This window comes from Xenopus laevis, chromosome 3L (assembly GCF_017654675.1).
Source record: "Xenopus laevis strain J_2021 chromosome 3L, Xenopus_laevis_v10.1, whole genome shotgun sequence".
In the NCBI taxonomy this organism is placed as follows: Eukaryota; Metazoa; Chordata; class Amphibia; order Anura; family Pipidae; genus Xenopus; species Xenopus laevis.
This window is the reverse complement of record NC_054375.1, coordinates 73,308,932-73,327,918: the sequence shown is the minus strand read 5'-3', so window position 1 is coordinate 73,327,918 and position 18,987 is coordinate 73,308,932. Positions and strand designations below refer to the sequence as shown.

Genomic DNA, 18,987 nt, shown 5'->3' with positions numbered 1-18,987 from the left:
TCTGTACATCTTTTATTAACCAAACTTTATTTAGCATAGCAAGATAAAGACATCATATCTATTTTCCTATAGAGCTTTTATGTGTACACTTCAGATTACTTACTGATAAATTCACATGCACTAAATGAATGTGTTGGGATGATATTTTGTTTCATGTGTATACAGCTGTTTTCATATATATGAACAGAATTTTTGAACCAAAACTGTAAACATTAAAACAAGACTGGTGTACATATTTAACAGCACATTTAAGGACGTGGTTAAGGACAGTGGTTTAAAGGCCTTCACAGGGTAACAGAAATACTGCTCCTGGAATTATGGTGTTGTCTGTTTCAAATCATGTAAAATCTATCTGGATATGAAACCTAGGCAGCAATTTGCTGCACTTAACACAGATCCCATATGTGAGAGCTTGTATAAAGTTCAATGGCAAACGAAAGAAACAAATGAATCAGAGAGAATTCATCTGATCCGCTATGAGCCAATAATCAGTGTTCGTGCCAGTTTGTGTAGGTGGTTCAAGTGAGCGATGCCACGCTTTGCATTCATATAAAAAGTTTATTTGGTACTTACCTACTGAAGCTTCAGAGTTGGTTCTGATTACAGAACAGAATTCAGTAATCGGCTGTTCCGAAAATCTTTTCTTCCAGTAAAAAACATACCTTTAAAAAACATGGGTCTGTATTTAATAAACAGTGCTACAACCATCTATACAAATACACAAACAATGGTGTTTATTTGGTTTAAGTAAAATTATAAAAAATAATTTCGAATTACTTCTTAGGACAGGTTCCCTTTAATGTTTAATACAGCAAATAATGTTGCTTCTATTGTAAAATATAAGGATACTCTAAGTCTCTGAGGCACAAGGCCAATGTCAGAGTTCTTTTAAACCGGTCACATCTTAACATACATTTTTGTTTTTTTAATGTGTTTTCTTCAAACTCGCAAACAACATTTTTAAAATGGTATGTTTTGAAGCACTTCAGTCACTATGGAAACCTTATAAAAGAAGCAATGAACACAGAGGCTGAAATTTTAGAAATGCATTTGTCTTGTACATGTCTAATTATGTATCTAGCTAAATGTAATCGTGAAAACCCTGGACGACAAATTGCTGGGGTTGCCGAGATTTTATTTTTACAATGACATTTATGTGTTAATCCATGTTAATACAACATTTTACAGCTAAAAAAAACAAATATTTTTTTTAAAATATTACCATTCAAGATATAGTATTTCTTTTAAAATACATTAATAATTCAAACACATTTTTGTCACCAGCACTAATAATTGGCAAAGCTAGAAGATTCTGTATTTAGCCACTGATGGGGACATGCAATTTTTTCTATCCATTGTATCTTTAGAAAGAAACTTGATTTGAGCTAGCCATACAAAGGCAGATTTAAGATGCTGATACGACCCATTCAGACGAAGTTAGCAGTTTCTGCCTTTTCGTACATGGGACCTGCCTTATCGTATATGGAACCTTCTTGACAGATATGTGGCTGAAAATCAGGCAGATATTTATCACTCATGTACAAAAATTCAGTTGGAACAGTGCAGTGATGCTGTCCTTTGCATTGGCAGTTCTATATGTCCCAGCACATATAGCTAGGCTAGTAGGACTCCACTGTCTATTTGACTGTAACAGAAATAAATGCCATTAATCTCTCCAACTGATTTTCCACATTTGAATAAATTGGTTTCTTAGAAATTGTTACACTTTTGTTGAGGACAACTCTTAAAGGGGTTGCTCACCTTTGAGTTAACTTTTTTTGTTATAATGTAAATAGTGATATTCGGAGACAATTTGCAATTGGTTTTCATTTATTATTATTTGTGGTAATTTAGTTATATAGCTTATTATTTAGCAGCTTTCCAGTTTGCAATGTCAGCAATCTGGTTGCTAGGGTCCAAATTACCCTAGCAACCATGCATTCATTCGAATAAGAGACTGGAATATGAAAAGGAGAGGACCCCAACAGAAAGATGGGCAGTGGCGTAACTATAGAGGAAGGTCTGCTTCCTCTATAGCCAACAAGAACCCCTCTTCCCCAGCTGCTATCCTACCTGCGGCAGGGAAGCAGAGCGTGTCAGCACAGGACGGATAGTGGACGGAGTCTGGGCTGGGGGAGTGGGCGGAGTCTGGGTGGGGAGTGGGTGGATCCAGGTAAAAATTGCCCAGGCAGGAAGTGGGCGGGAGGATGGGGATTGGAGTGCGCTGGGCCCCTTTGAAGATATTTTTGTAGGGGGGGGGGGTTCGGTGCACTCTAGTTATGCCACTGAAGAGGAGTAATAAAAGGTAGCAATAACAATACATTTACAGCCTTACAGAGCATTTGGCTTTTTTAGATGGGGGTCTGTGACACCCATTTGAGAGCTGGACAGTCAGAAGAGAAAGGCAAACATTTTTTAAAAAATTATTTGAAAAAACAAAACAAAAGTAATGAATTACTTAATTGAAAAGTAAATTTAAATTGCTGCATTTTCAGGAGTTTAGTTACAATAGAACAAAGAAATATCAGTGTGTAGAGTGTAGCTGCCATTAGCTTTCTGGTCTGAGAGTTACTTTTAATATTTGTTGTAGTATTAGAAAAATGTACATTGTATTGTTTGACACACACATGAAAAAACATATTTTATACAATTAAGCTAATACTTCCAAGGGTAGCACTATGAATTAATGCTGTCTGTTTTAGAAAACCAATTTTGCAGTTTGCCTGCCATTATGAAGGAAATGACAGCACCTTGTGTAAGATCTGTCAAAGGAAGCTTTCCCCATAGTACCTGTATCTTTTCTGCACAGGACCAAGTGGGTTTTTCTGATATTTAAGAAACATGACAATGATATTTTATTGTTCAAAAGAAGTTTAAATGCTATATAATGTTGCGTGCTGGAAACTGCATCTTTTATTCACAGCTGCCACATCTGAATAGGTCTTTTTCATAGATAAAGGGTAATTTCATTAAATTACAGAATGTACTATATGTCCAGCTGCACCTCCAGCTCTGTAATGATATGTCATCATCATCTATTTATAACAGACTGGAGACTAAAATACATTTAAAAAAAGGCAAGGATTGAAACAGGATAAAATGTGAGGATTAGCAGGTCTGGTTTGCTTACAGAGATGTAGATACAGCAGAATATAAATACAGTAAGAATATTTAGTAGTGGTTTAATATCCACCACCCAGGGGTCCCAAGACAGTAAACGGAGTAGATGTCTTAACGTGGCCATACACGGATAGATCCGCTCGTTTGGCGATGTCGCCAAACGAGCGGATCTCCCTCCGATATGCCCACCTTGAGGTGGGCAATATCGGGCTGATCCGATCGTGGGCCCTAGGGCCCAACGATCGGATCCTAGCGTTCGCCAAACGGGCGGTCGGATCGCGGGACCGCATCAACTAACAGATGCGGCCGCGATCCGACGGGATTTTTAATCCCATCCGATCGAGATCTGGCCGACTTTCGGCCAGATCTCGATCGGGGAAGCCCGTCGGGGGCCCCCATACACGGGCCAATAAGCTGCCGACACGGTCTGTCGGCAGCTTTTATCGGCCCGTGTATGGCCACCTTTAGGAATGGTAGGAGTTGGCCCCAAAATAATGTTTTCATATCATTAGTCATATCCTTGAACCAATAAACTTGCAACTTAAAATGTGTGGAGATTTTACCAACTATTTTAATATAATAGCAAATGTTAAAGATTGATGTTCACAAAAGAATATACAGAAAAGTTCCAGTATGAGGTAATTAAACATCTTCAGTGATAGAGCAATAATGCATGGAGCATTTTGTTGGAAAAAAACAAGCAAGTGTGAGAAAATGCCTGAGAATACCTTCCCATGGACTATATATATATATATATATATATATATATATATATCTATATATCTATATATCTATATATCTATATCTATATATCTATATCTATATATCTATATCTATATATCTATATATCTATATCTCTATATCTCTATATATCTATATATCTATATATCTATATATCTATATATCTATATATCTATATATAATCCCCTTGTGCAATGACCAGCTCCTTGTTGTAGCTCCCACCCTTCCCAACTTTAGTCAGGTGATCCCACTGGTGTCTAATAAAAGGGCAGCCAAGTTTGGGAGTTTTACTTTGAAATCGAATTCTTTTTTTTTTTCAAAATATTTTTATTAAACAAAAAGGAAAACATCACCTTAAAAGTGGACAGTATTTTCACATTTAGCATAATATATCACAATATACAGAGGAAAACAGTATTGTATAGGACACATATGAAAGTCATCTCCTATTAACAATCACTCAGAAAGTGTAATCCCACATCTGGAAAGCAAATGGCACAGTGTACATAATAAGCCGGAAGTGATGAAAAATAAAGAAAAAGAAAAACAGAAAACTCAACATAGCTACACACACAAATGAGTTTCAGCTTAGCAGCAGCAACATCTCATATATAGGGCACCCCGAGCAGCCAGAACAAAGTGGTATGAACATCCCAGCACGACAGGGTTGGGCAAATAAGGAAGGTAGCATGGGTGGCAAACTATGTTAACCAGGAAGTACTTCCTGGGCTATATCCCAATTGCCCCAAATGCTATTAAAGCGGTCAACTGTGTCACTACGTAAAGCTGTTAAAAAGTCCATCCTTCTGACATAGCGAATCCGATTTAACAACTCTTGTTCAGAAGGTGGGGATGTCCCCTTCCATTTACTGGCTATGCAGCACCTAGCCGCTGACAGAATAGAATTTGCCAGTCTCTGCAGTGGGGTTGCAACGTGAGGAATAGTATCCCCTAAGACAAATATAATGGGATCTTTAGGAACAGGTGAGGGAAGCACTTTTCCTAACCATTTACACACAGAGTCCCAGAAGCCTAAAATCACCGGGCACGACCAGAAAATGTGTAAAATAGTACCCACCCCAGTATTGCATCTCCAACACGTGGGAGAAGAAGTTTGAGGGAACAATTGATGCAGTAGTGCTGGAGTATGATACCACCTCATTTGCAATTTGTATATATTTTCCTTGATAATAGTGCATATAGAACTTTTTGAAGCATTCTCCCACATTCTCTGCCATCTAGGCAAATCTATAGTACATTGCAGATCAGCCTCCCACTTTTGCATGTAAGCATGAGGATGTGTTTCCAAATCGATAGAGTTCAATAAGTAATACCACCGTGATGTTAGCCCCCTTTGAATATAACCGAGGCGGCACAGTGCTGACAGCGGGTCAATAGGAGGTAGTATGCCCTTAGGAACAATAGCTAAAACAAAATGCCTCAATTGAAGATACCGAAATCTCGAAAGGTTAACTTCCCCCGTATCTGAATTACAATCCTGGTAACTTTTTAACTTCCTGGTGAGTAGGTGAAACACCTTAGAAAGTTGGAACAAAGGAATGGTTAAGTTAGGAGAAATATGAGTGTGTTGTAAGCATGCAGACAAATCTGGATTACCCCAAAGAGGTAACAGCGGAGGTGGGGTGGGTAAAAGTTTATGTTTAGCTATTGTTCGTTGCCATAAGGTTAGTGTATGAAAAGTCGGCCTCAACAGAGTAGGGTAGCAAGGAGGTTTATGTGTAGTCCATAAGTAATAAGCCAAATGTGGGGTATGACAGTAAGAAAGTTCCAAAGATGCCCATTTAGTGCGTGGAACATAATCAACCCAGTCCATTGCCTGTTTATGTTGCGCAGCCTTATAATAATTTGACAAGTTAGGGATTGCCAATCCGCCTTGCGTGTGATGGGCAAACAGTGTGTGACGTGCTACACGATGTCTTTTACCCGCCCATACAAAGTTCATGATCGCCCTTTGTAAATTGTCTATCGCTGATTTCGGTACCATCAAAGGCAGGGTGTCAAAAAAATACAAGAGTCTCGGAAGTAGATTCATCTTAGTTGCGGCTATTCTACCCACCCAGGATAAATTATAAGTATGCCACGTTTGGAGATCACGTTTCAAAGCTGTCAGGAGGGGCACATAATTCTGTTTATATAAGGAAGTATAGTCAGCTGTAAGCTTGATACCCAACTACTTGACAGAATCTAAAGGCCAGCGGTATGGGAAATTAATCTGCAAAAGTTTTAGGTTTGAGCCCGTGATGTGAAGAGGGAGTGCCTCAGACTTATCATGGTTAACTTTATACCCTGATAAGTGTCCATAGTTCTCCAATAACTGGTGAAGGTTTGGTAAAGAAGTTTGCGGAGAGGTATCATCTGCATACAATCCTATCTTAAATGTCTGTGTACCCACTACAACTCCAAATATATCAGGGGATTGCCGTATGGCTGCTGCCAGTGGCTCAATACATAAAGCAAACAGAAGTGGGGATAAGGGACAGCCCTGTCGTGTACCATTACCTATCTGCAAAGGCTGCGATAAGACCCCTGGAAGTTTTACCTGTGCAGATGGCGTAGAGTAAAGGGAATGCAAGGCTGAAATAAAGGGGCCGTGAAATCCCATGCTGTGAAGCGTCCGAAACATAAAACTCCACCGCAAGCGATCAAACGCCTTCTCTGCGTCTAAACTAAGCAGAAGTGCTGGTATCTTATGTTTGTTAATAAAATCAGTTATCGATATCGCCCTACGGATGTTATCACTCGCTTTCCTACCTAATATGAAACCCACTTGGTCCAAATCTATCAATTTCGGGAGGATAATGTTCAGCCGAGAGGCTAACAATTTGGTGAATATTTTCAGATCAGAGTTAAGTAATGCAATGGGACGGTAATTGGCACAGAGGGTATGATCTTTCTCCGGCTTCGGGATGAGGGTAATGTAGGAGTTGAGCACTGTATTAGGTATTGGCGTACCTGACATCCAATCATTAAATAATGGAACCATATGCGGTACTAATAATTCCTGAAATGTTTTGTAGTAGCCATAAGGCAGCCCGTCCGGACCCGGTGATTTATTCGCCGGCATGCCTTTTAACACCTCAAGAAGTTCCTCGGCAGTAACCGGTTTGTTAAGGGATTCCACCTCTAAGGGATCTAATTTAGGGAGACTGGCCTTAAGGAGAAAGTCGTCCTGTTTCCGCGACAAGGTGTCACTACCCCCAGCAGGAAATAAATTATAAAGTTGGGCATAATAATTATGAAATGCCTTAGCAATATCTTGCGGAGCACTAACCAGCCCTCCGTTAGTACGAATAAGCTGTGGAGTTTGGAGAGCCTGCTTAGTTCTAAGCTTGTTCGCTAACAGCGTGTGTGCCTTATTGGATTTTTCATAATAGATCTGTCTGTACATAGTTAACAGTTTATCTGCATCAGCTATTTTCAAATCTCGCAATGCATTTCTTAAGGAAATAATTTTAGATAAGGTATGTATCGTTGGGTAATTAGCCTGTCTCTTCACCTCCTTTTGTAAGGCAGCCGTGAGTTGATCACATTGCAAAGCCTTATTTTTCTTAAGAGAAGAGGAAGAGGCAATGCATATTCCCCGTATAACAGCCTTATGTGCCTCCCAAAGTGTATTTTGCGAAGACACAGAGGGCTGATTAATAAGAAAGTATTCTTTCAGATGAGCAGCAATTTGATCCCTGACAGCTGGAGACTTCAACAAGTGATCATTCATCCTCCAGTGACTTTTGTGGGTATGCAGGTTAGTAGTGTGAACAATCAATTCTATCGGAGCATGATCTGCCCATGAAATGGGATGTAATTTCGCAGTATAATCCAAAGAGGTAAGTGGAGACGTTGAGAATATATAATCTATCCTAGTATGCACTTTGTGTGCATGCGAATAGAAAGTATATTCTCTAGAAGAGGGATTTTGGAGCCTCCACACATCTTGTAAATAGTAGGAAAGCAATAGTGTTCTGAATTGAACAGAAGTCTGATCAGTAACCGTGGGTGGTAGAGAATTATGTAGGGCTTGTCTATCCCTGGACGGGAAATGAATCATATTGAAGTCTCCAGCTACAATCATATTAACATTGTTAAATGAAGCAGTCTTTAACAGGACCTTCCTAAGGAAAGCCAATGGTCTCTTATTCGGCACATACACATTCAACAAAATTACAGGAACGGTACCCAGATGTCCAGAAAGGATAAGGTAATGACCAGAGGGGTCAGCTAATTGTGTCGAGCAAGTAAAATTACTATTTTTATGAATCAAAATAGCGACCCCCGCTTTTTTCATGGGTCCGGACGCTCGGTAACAATGCGGTAGTCCCTATGTTTAATATACCAGGGATCAGACTGCCTATGAATACAAAAAATAGAGGAATTCAAGGATTTGAGTTCCCTATAAAGTAAAGCTCGTTTGAGCGGGGAATTCAAGCCATTGACATTCAATGAGGTAATGTTAGCCATTAAAAAAATTGAATGGGTCACGCAACTTATCCTTCCAGACTTGGACTATCAGCAAAGGCAAATATGCAAAGGTAAATAAACATTTCCAACAAATATTATACCACCTAAATGCACAAGTAAATATCAGAAACCATTTACGAAAACACATCAAAAATCGTGCAACCATCCCCAACATAATCTGCCGAGTCAGACGATCACTGGGACCTCCAGGATAGAAAGGGATTAGTTCAGCCACAGGGCTCATTCGTGTGTGCCATAAAAAAAATAAAAAGAGTAAAAAAGTAATAAACGGAACAGAATCAAAATAGTAAAACCAACTAGAAAGTCGAAAAAGATCCCGTCTTGCCAGCATGATCAGTATAGAAAAACAAAACCTGGTGACCCTTCAAGGCCTCAGCAAGGGGAAGACGAGAAAGTGAGCGGGGTCACCCTGCTCGTGGTGGGTAAGATGGTGTGAAGGCCTACCAGTAGGCAAATGAGTTGAATAGGAGAAAATCACGTACATCCGACTGCAATTATAAATGGTGGGCATCAGGGGGTCGCAGTGAACAGCAAAGATGACCAAGTCTCCTTCATTCAGCAAATCCAGAAATTAACACAAAATTGCATGGGCCAGAGTCCTCATGTAGGCGACGTCGGCGTAGATCTCTCAGCAGGAGAGCTTTGAGTGCGTGGCGGCTTCGGCGATACTGCGGTCCACAAAGGAGAGGGCCTAGAACACGGTGGAGAAGGAGCTTTCGGTGGGGACTCTCTCCCTCCAATCCTCAACTGTGAAAGTAGTTGGGATCCCAATTTGGGGTCTCGAAGCACATATTGACGCCCATCGTTAGTGACAGTTAGTCTGAATGGGAAGCCCCATCGATAGTTGAGATGGTGTTCACGCAATTTCTGCGTAATAGGCTGTAATAATCTCCGTTTCGCCAAGGTGGTCAAAGAGAGATCATTAAATATTTGTATGGTTGCACCCTGGTGGGAGAGTTGCTGTTGATTACGGAGCTTCTGTATAATCGAGTCTTTACTCTCAAAATAGTGGAGACGAACCACCACATCCTTGGGTAAGTTGGAGGAATTGCTTCCCAGAGCTCTATGAGCTCTATCCATTCTCCATGCTTCTGGGGGTAAGTCTGGGTTTATGGAGGAAAAAAGCCCCCTGAGATATGTGCGTAAATCAGGAGTCGAGACTGTGTTAGGGATACCTCTAATACGCAGATTGTTTCTCCGCTCCCTGTTCTCAATATCCTCCTGTTGCGTTTTCAAATGCTCAATTTCCTCTCTAAGGGCCGCATTCTCATCCTCCAGAAAAACTTGGCGCTGCAAAAGCTCATCAGCATTCCCCTCCAATTTATCTGTGCGTTCGCCAAGAGAAGTTAAATCAGCCTTAAAGTCCGAGATAGCAGACTTTATGGATTGGGAAATGGAGGCCGTAAACTGATCATGAAGGGATTGCAGCTGCGTCATAAGATAGGTAGTAGTGATCGCTTCAGCAGATTCCTCTGCTATATCAGGCATCTCCATCTGGCTATATGTTTGGGGAGAGGAGGCCCCCGGATCCCCTGAACTTTCACTTACGGAAGACTGCGCCGGGGAGTTAGGTGCCGAGGGCCTCAGATCGCCGCCATCTTGTTTCTCCCGTCTGGCGCGGCCTGATTGTGAACGCTTAAGGTAGGGTGAAATGGTGCCATTCGGGTCTTTATGTTTCCTCCGGCCCATAGCAAGTGCTGCCCCTTACGTCCTTACGGCAGCCCGGATGTGAAGAAGCTGTTGTAAAAGCTGTATTCAGGCTTAAATGTCGGCTTTGGTACGGAGCTCACTGACTATGCAGCCATCTTGTTTGCGCGCCAAACCACGCCCCTCTTGAAATCGAATTCTTAATGAATCAGATGAAAATTGAGCGTAGGACTGGCCAGATATGAGATGACTTTAAAGTAGTTGGCCAGCTTAAATATATTGCAATATATGGACAAACAATCCCTGTTTTGTTTAAAGGGTAAGGCATTTTTCAGTAGCAGTATGCACAAAATGTCTCGTCTTAAATATATTAATAATGGGTTGAGTACAGAGGACCTCTTGTATTTATATATATATATATATATATATATATATATATATATATATATATATATATATATATATATATATATATTTATATATATTTATTTTGCCTTATCCTTGGCAGTACAATTGCTTTATAGTATGGAAAAGGGAATTTTTGCACAAGAACGTGATTGTACTCTCAACAGTTCCGTTTTTGGGTGTTCAAAAAGAGTGTGATTTCCGACAGCCTCGTCATTGTCATAAACAGAATTGCAATTAAAGCAATTGAAGCCTAAAATTCTCTTCTCTCCTTCTTCAGACTACTGATCCCATTGCAAAAGAGTCTATGGGTCAGTTCTCTAGCTCCATTTATTAAAATATCTTGCATGTTCTGTGATTAACAGACCTGCGAAGAAGGAGAATAACAGAAGTATGCAAAGCATTGTGGCTTAGAATGATATTTTCTTTCCTTGTGCAAAGAAAATAACAATTCATTATTGGGGACATTCCCTTTAAAGGAACTGTTCAGTTTTAAAATAAAAGAGAAATAGATAGGCTGTGCAAAATAAAAAGAAATGTTTTCAATATAGTTAGTTAGCCAAAATATAATCTACAAAGGCTGCAGTGATATAAAGGAGTCGTTTGCCTTTAAGATAACCTTTAGCATGTTATTGAATTGCGAATTCTAAGCAACTTTTCAATTGATCTTCATTTTTTTTTTATAGTTTTCTAATTATTTGCCTTCTTCTTATAACTCTTTCCAGCTTTCAAATAGGAGTCACTGACCCCATACAAAAAATGAATGTTCTAAGGCAAATTTATTGTTATTGCTACTTTATTACTCCCTCTCTTTATTAGCCCTCTCCTATAAATATTCCAGTCTCTTATTCTAATCAATGCATGGTTGCTATGGTATTTTGGATCCTAGCAGCCAGATTTCTGAAATTGTAAACTAGAGAGCTAAATAAAAAGCCAAATAACTCAAAAACCACAAATTAAAAATAAAAACCAATAGCAAATTGTCTCAGAATATCACTATCTACATCATACTAAAAGTTAACTCAAAGGTGAACAATTCCTTTAATTTAGAAAATTGCTGCACCATGGAATTTCACAATTTGATATCTTAATATCTTGACTGAAACAATAACAGTGACTTAAAACAAAGTTTTCACATGTTTGGTATAACCTAAGGGAGGCCTAATCAAATATTGGACAATATGGCTAACGACACAAGTGACAATGTCTCTGCTAGTTGAAAAACCCCAGTGGAGAAAATGGCAATGCACTCTGATCTGCTCTGTGATAGTAAGCCCTCACATGAATGGTCCTGTCTGTCACTGTGCACAAAAGAAATATTTTGGCCTAAACATGCACAACTGAGCACACTGCATTCTTCTCTAACAGTGTTTTTTTTCACCAGCAGAGAAAATGCCACGTGTGCTAGTAATGTTTGGGCCAGCCCAATGCCCGTGGGACCCAGGGGTGGGGCGGGGTCTGACCGACCTCGCTGCTTCTCTTGCAAGTCGTGGGTGGGTTCAGGTTGAGCTCTTCTGCCTGCGTCAAGCATGGGGTTTTGATACACTATTTGCGGAAAACTTTAATAATTTTTATGTAACCAATTCATCAATAAACTTCAACTTTTAAGACCCGATACTGCCTGGTGCTCCGTGGAAAAGCTTCTATTTGATACAAATTACATTGTGTGTTCCAGAGGCACGTTCACGTGTCAGCACAGAGAGTCCAGTCGTCCTTTGACATAGTGTGGGTGAGTGCTCTCCTTTTTGTGTTTTTTCTTCTGCCTGCTCTCCCTGCCGCGACCTTAGACTGTTGGCTTCAGACTTCCTATTTTATAGGCTTGCGCCTGTCCCGCCCATTTTGTGACATCATCGATGGGCAGTGTGGGTGTATAAATGGAGGGGGGAAGGCGGGTGTGGACCCAGGTCGAGTTTTTCTCGACCTGCACATCACTAATGTGTGCCACTAACCTAAAGGTCTAAAAACCTCTACCTTAAGAAAACATACTGAAGTCAGCAGGGGTAATCGGTTTCTGTTGTCACTCTCTTACAAAGCAAAACGAAGTAATGTTGTATAACAGAACAAATGCACAGTTAAGCTTTCCGGTAGGATATTCTACAGACAAAGCACTTATATGCTTGTCTACATAACAGATTCATTTATAATACAGAACTGAAACAGACTGAAGTATCTGGCAGGAAATCCTCTATGAATCTCATCCTGCCATGGCAGGAGTATACTACAAGAAAGACTTGTAACAGAGGAAATTATGTACGTGTAGCTATTGTGGGACTATGAGAAATGTTATGATATGGCATTTCTGGATTTTACATCGTCTTGCACGTTCTTTTTTAAAGGTACCAAGAAACTCATGTTTTTTAAACTTTTCTACAAATTTCCTGAAATTTACCCTGGCCCCATCAGAAGTGTAAAAATAGAGGGTCATAAGATTACACCTGCCTTCATCTTCTTCATATTATTTTATTCAAGCAAATTTGCAAACGTTAATCGCAATATGTGTACCTTATGATTCAAATCATATCATATCAAGATATTAAAACATACTGTAACTGCTTTTGTGTTAAAACTCAATAAAAAATATACAATATATAAATATACAAACAAACTTGCAACCAACCATGTAGGATGCATTGTTCGGGTCATGAAAAAATGCAGGGTTAAGACAGACGTCTTGGACAGAATACACTTTTTATAAAAAGGCAGAGATGCCAAGCAGCAGAATGGTGTTCTGTAAATCATTTTGCCACTTCATAAATTGTACTTTAAATTTATCTTTAAAGGAGAAAGAAAGCTGAATTCACTGGGGGTTTGCAATATTTCAGGCATCCCCCAGTGAAAAAGTTTTTTTCCCATGGGAGCTGCTCCTTTTAGGAAAAACTATACTGTTGCCAGCGGAAAAAAAAGTATTGGAGCACGCCCCAGTAAAGTCAGGTGCTATTTTTTCCCCCTGGGACAACAGTCCTTTAAAGAAACAAATTTACTGGCCCAAAAAAGAGTTGCACAGTGCTACACCACCACCACCTTTCTTACTTGGAGTTAAACCTTTATGGATTCTATTTTACTGCACATGAATGAGTATAAGTCTGCACTAGGGACTCCTCAGAATAGTAAGAAAGAAAGAGATTTCTTTTCTAACCTAAGCTAGAGGGTAAGGTTGTTGTTTTTCACTTGACCTGACCTGTGGAGGACATTTTAAGTTAAAATCTGTAACAGATGCATAACAGACAATGTACAATGTATATGATTTTGAATTAAATGAAACTGTAAAATCAAACCTACCTTCTAAAGTTTGCAATTAATTTTACATCGGCTATGACAAGTTTGTGCTCAATAATCATGTGCTTCAATAGGCCCTCCTTCTCATCTTCATTGTAAGACTGTTCACAGAAAATACATGGTACAGTCTGCTCTCCTTGGGAAAATGGAACAGTACCGGGACTTTCTGGCAAAGATAAAGGCTCCAAAATGCAGTCCCTGCTATCTGAAACAAAATAGGTTTATATATCAATATCAACAACCTACTATTTGTAACATAAAAAAATCAATAAGAAAAATCTAAGTTTACTAGAATATATTATTTATATATTATTTAAATCATAACACATTTAATTAGGTCCAAGGAAGCCCAATACATTATTCTGCCCTTTGCTGAAAAAAGGCAATTTTATTTCATTTATCCACACTGTTGTCATGGTACTCTCAAAAGGAATATTCAGTATTCAACTGAAACATCTGTTTTGTCTTACTCATTTAGATGCATGGGTGGGTCATAAAGATATGGTTTAAAATAGATTGTATTTTATTCATTTATTGCTGTGGAACATTTCAGACAGCTTAATGTTAAGAAAATAAAAATATGTACTTCAAACAAATGATTTAATTTTAAACAAGAGAACTGTTTGGAATTATTTTTAAAGGTACTAAGAAATGCTTCCAACTTACAGTAAGATGTACTATGGCTGTGTGTTTATAAGCTTTACGTAAACATTAATTCACTGTGTGGGAGTAATGCGCACTGCAGTTTCATAGTGTTGCTATGGAAAGCATAAGAGTTCTTAGGAACGTCACACATTTGAGCGGTTGTTCATAAGAGTGAATCATTTTAACAAATTTCCTATAAACCCTTTCATGTTAGTACACAAATATAAGTATCATGGATAAACCCTACTCACTTGAGTGCAACAGAGAACAGAGAAACCTCAGCTAGCACATAACATTTTGGAAACATCCTATGTCTACAATTTACTATACCATATTTAATAAGTTGAACCAAAAAAAAAAAAGGGGTGTATTCTCATGCTCTGCAATATTCACATTTAAATGATTAATACACCAATAGTTTCAGTACATTTGTAACCTTGTTATAAGCCAATGCTGAACTGTGAATCAGTGAAATACTAGAAGAATTGAAACACAAAAAAACTTTACCTTATTATCTTATGTTATCTTATTGTGCAAATTCAGTAAAACTGGTGTTTCTTTCACAACGGTTAATTATTTTTTCCATTGATGAAAAGCCTAGCTGCGTGTGAGCATAGTTTAAGGGGGTTATTTACTAAGCTCTGAATACCCGAAATTCCCCCAAAATCACAAATTTTTCGGAATTTATTAAACCCCGAGGGCTAAAAAGCCAGAATATAAAACCTTGGCATCTCAAACCTGTCGAGGTTGCATAAAAGTCAATGGGAACAGTCCCATTGATTTTTGGTTGTGTCAGGGGGTTTTGGACAATTTCACAAAGTTTTCGGAGCTTTCGGGGAAAATTCTCGAAAGAAAACTTGAAATTCTGAGCTTTTCCCGCAAAGGTAATTTTCGGGAAAATTTAATAAATAAGAATGGAAAACGCATGCGGGTTAGATCGGAGTGTGTAGAAGCCGATATTGAGATAAATTCGGACCTTGATAAATAACAATTGCATGTTTTCCAGTTCTTTATTCAAGGATATGAGGTATCAATATTGAATTTAGTGAAGGCAGTACATAAAAAAGTTATTAGGTAAAGGCAACATTAAATATACTGTACAGGCAATGACACGTGGAGATTTGGGGCTTTTTGCCAGCAAAGTTTTATAGCAGCCCCAAAAAAAAGGGCAATACAAAAGTAATGGAAATTACCTCCACTGGCCCCAATGATGCAAGAATTTGACAAGCCTAGCAAGCACTGAAATGGCATTACTTTAAAAAAATAGAATACTTTCATCCCATAATGCGTTTTAACCTTAAACATAAACCAACAACTAAAATTAAAAGCGTTAGGTACCAAAGGTTTAGCTAGGTGACTAGGAGGAGGTAGAGGCCCTCAACCATGTTTAACGCAAGTCAGTGTTCAATTATCACTCTTTTATAACTGTAAACAATCTTAAGCAGCTAGTTGGATTTATAACACTGTGGGAAATGACAATATGTCAGCAGATTGCATTTACTATTTAAATATAAAATGTCAGTCTGTATGTCAAAATAATATTTTTTTGGTAATATTCTAGGCTATAATTCAACCAAATTGATGTGAAAACCCAGTGGGCCGCACATCCTTTACGAACACAGAGTCCGTTATTTTGTGGTTTGCTTGTCTCGAACATCTAACTAATTTATCCTTTATTCCCCATATATAGCACTACAGATAAGAAACAGGAGTATGCTGCTTCTGCATATCGTTCACCGTTGATTTCGTCAAAAAGCAGTATAATATAACTTAAATATCACTTTGGTCACCATAAAGAAAATTCAACTTCATCAATCATCAGTTAACTTTTCTTATTCATAAATCAGTAGGCTTATAAGAATGTGCATATTATTAATTTCCATGCTGAATTTGCTACATTTCACAATGCACTGTTAAATGAGCTGTAACCTTACTGAGCTATGCTTCATTTCTGGCATGGCAGGTACCTGTTGTAGCCTGTGAACCATTGCCCAGCTATCAAGATTTTGTCAGGAAAGGTCATAATTATGCAGATATACACTATAGCACAGATCACTGAATCAACACCCATCTAACCAGATATATCCACCTTTTAAAATAAAACAGCGGGATATGCACAGTAATCTTCCAATATAAAACTAGATTATGTACATATTATATTTACACACACACAAAATTTGATAAAGCCTTGTACACACACTATATCTGTGTTAAGGGCCCTGGTGTTAGAATAATATATACAAAAAAATAAGGAAATGCTGTTGCACACAGACTTTAAGCTAAGAACATTTTTTATTACATAATCAACATTTCGGCCTCACTGGGGCCCAGGCCTGGACTGGGAGTCAAAATAGGCCCTGCCATTCCAAGTACGCAGAGGCCCAAACAGCCCCCTACCAGTCCAAACAACCCCCCATATGGTAACTTTCTATAGAACCATACAGCAGCCCTTCTGGCATTTGCCATAACCCACAGATTGCCAGTCCAGGCCTGCTGGGCCTTTATCAAGATACAGAATGCAACACAATCCTGAGAATAAATAGCCACTTACCCTAAACCATGCCCAGTTACCATACCCCCACCATGTGACCAAGTCCATAGGTCAGGCATAGCCTTCCAATAGTGCTCCATTATTCAAAACATTATACATAAAGATACAATATAATAAATACAATGCACCACATAAATATAATCATCAGTGATTTTCGACAAATGATGAAAAAAGAGCCATACTCATTGAGTTAAACCTAAACGGCGGGATAAGATAGGGATTTAAAGACAGGAAAGGTGTTTTACCAGAAAGGATGAATGGGCAGGTTATTCAGTTGCATCTCTTGGCAAAGGTCACTGTTGTCTATAGAGAATTTAATTTACATACTCAGCCCATTTTTACAAGGTCATTACTAAAAAGAACAAATATTGCTTTATTAAAACAAAACAACATGTCTGACTTTAAACTAAGTTTAAAAAAAAAGCTGTACACCAACATGACTATCATAGTCCCTTTACAACACTCTCTTCAAAAGCAAAGGGAAATGCACCTCAGGCTGCACACATACATGTACACGGTCACTATACAAAGAAGGAAATCTTTGCATACATTATAACTGCATGATACATATATGTAATGTTACTGCCTCTTCCAACCAATCTTGCACCTATTTCAATTTGGTCTGCTGGCAAATTGCATCTACGTTGCGATGAGTTACCCACTTGATACACAACAACTGTACATACATTTTACATAATAAGCTACACCTGCTTCTTCATTACAATTGCAAAAGGCAGCAGTTCTCACTCTCTCTACACATAGTACTCTCTAATGTTCCAGCAAACTATTTATGACCTATTTACTGGTGCCATATGTGCTCTAGACCAGCATACTGGGCTGCCTTAACCTAAAAGTAGTATGAGGAAAAAATATATAAAAACATAAATGCAACATGAATTCCCCTTGACAAAGGCTTTAGTGCCAAAACGTTGGGGTGTTCTCATTTTTGGCAAGTGTACCTGCTCCCTGGGGTTTGTCTCTCTTTGCCTTGATCTTGTTACTTGGCGGTATGTATATATTTCTGCTAATACTGTTGTATTTGATATACCAGCCTGTCTGATGTAAAAAAAATTTTTTTTTGCCATTTACTATAAAAGTAAGTCTCATTGAGTGTGCAACCCCTCTCCATTTCTATATACTGTTTGGGTAACTGACTGTGGGATTACCTATTTTGAATATTGGGAGTGCCCTCCACCAACTTATTTTCATAAATGCAACATAAAACAAGTTGCGGTATGTGGGAATATGAACGCCTTTTATGTATCTGTATGTTTTTCCATGTGTTATACTATTAGGAAGTTAATTGGGAACAAATGTAATCTTACAGTTAAATATAACAACATGTATTGTACAATTTATCACTGGAGCAGTAAATGATGCTTTGTTTACCTTGTAAATTCCCACTAAAAGGAAGTAAACTGGGAATGAGTTTGCACTGTGTTCATTGACCCTATTATATTGCATACCTTTTGAACTAATTATATTTATTTATTGCAGGGCTAGAAAACTCCCAGACCACTTGTGGCAGGGAAAAACAAAGTGAAACATTGATGTTGCTGGCAGCGTTGTTATGTTTTGGTAGCCGAGAATGGGTATGGTATAACAGTGCTTTATTCACAGCCTTTATGCAGCCATTACACTTCAGCAGGAACTTTAACTCTAACACTTTTAGAAATATAGGACTATGAATAGTATAATTCTTGTACATAGTAACACTTAGAGATCATTCATACAAATACCATGTACTGTATTCCCCCTGTAGTATAAAATAAATTTTTCCAAGTAGGGAAATGTAATGAGCAACAAAAGTGAATGAAAAGGTAAACATTTTTAAGTAATGCTATGCATTTTTCACATGATATAGGATCATTTTCTTCAGGCCCATTTCAGGTAATATAAGTAGTAAGAAAATGTTCTTCATCAAATGAAGCTTCACTAAAGTCATGCCTAAAAGGTGCAAGACGACCATCAGACTGTCCATAAGACAGCTCATATGTGTATGGTCCAGGTATGGTGAGATCCAGGCTGAAAGTGTACTTCTCTTGCACCACGTTTTCTGTCAGTATAAGCCTTGCATTTGGCTTGTTGACGTTTAACAATGTCAG

General features: G+C 38.5%; 1 protein-coding gene across 1 annotated transcript in view; it reads right to left on the bottom strand.

Annotated features, from left to right (window-relative positions):
- The window catches only part of znf277.L (zinc finger protein 277 L homeolog), a 79,715-nt gene that overhangs the window by 27,409 nt on the left and 33,319 nt on the right, over positions 1-18,987 (bottom strand). Inside the window, 2 exon segments of the mRNA NM_001095953.1 lie at positions 574-662; positions 13,690-13,891. Coding sequence (NP_001089422.1) covers positions 574-662; positions 13,690-13,891 — 291 coding nt within the window.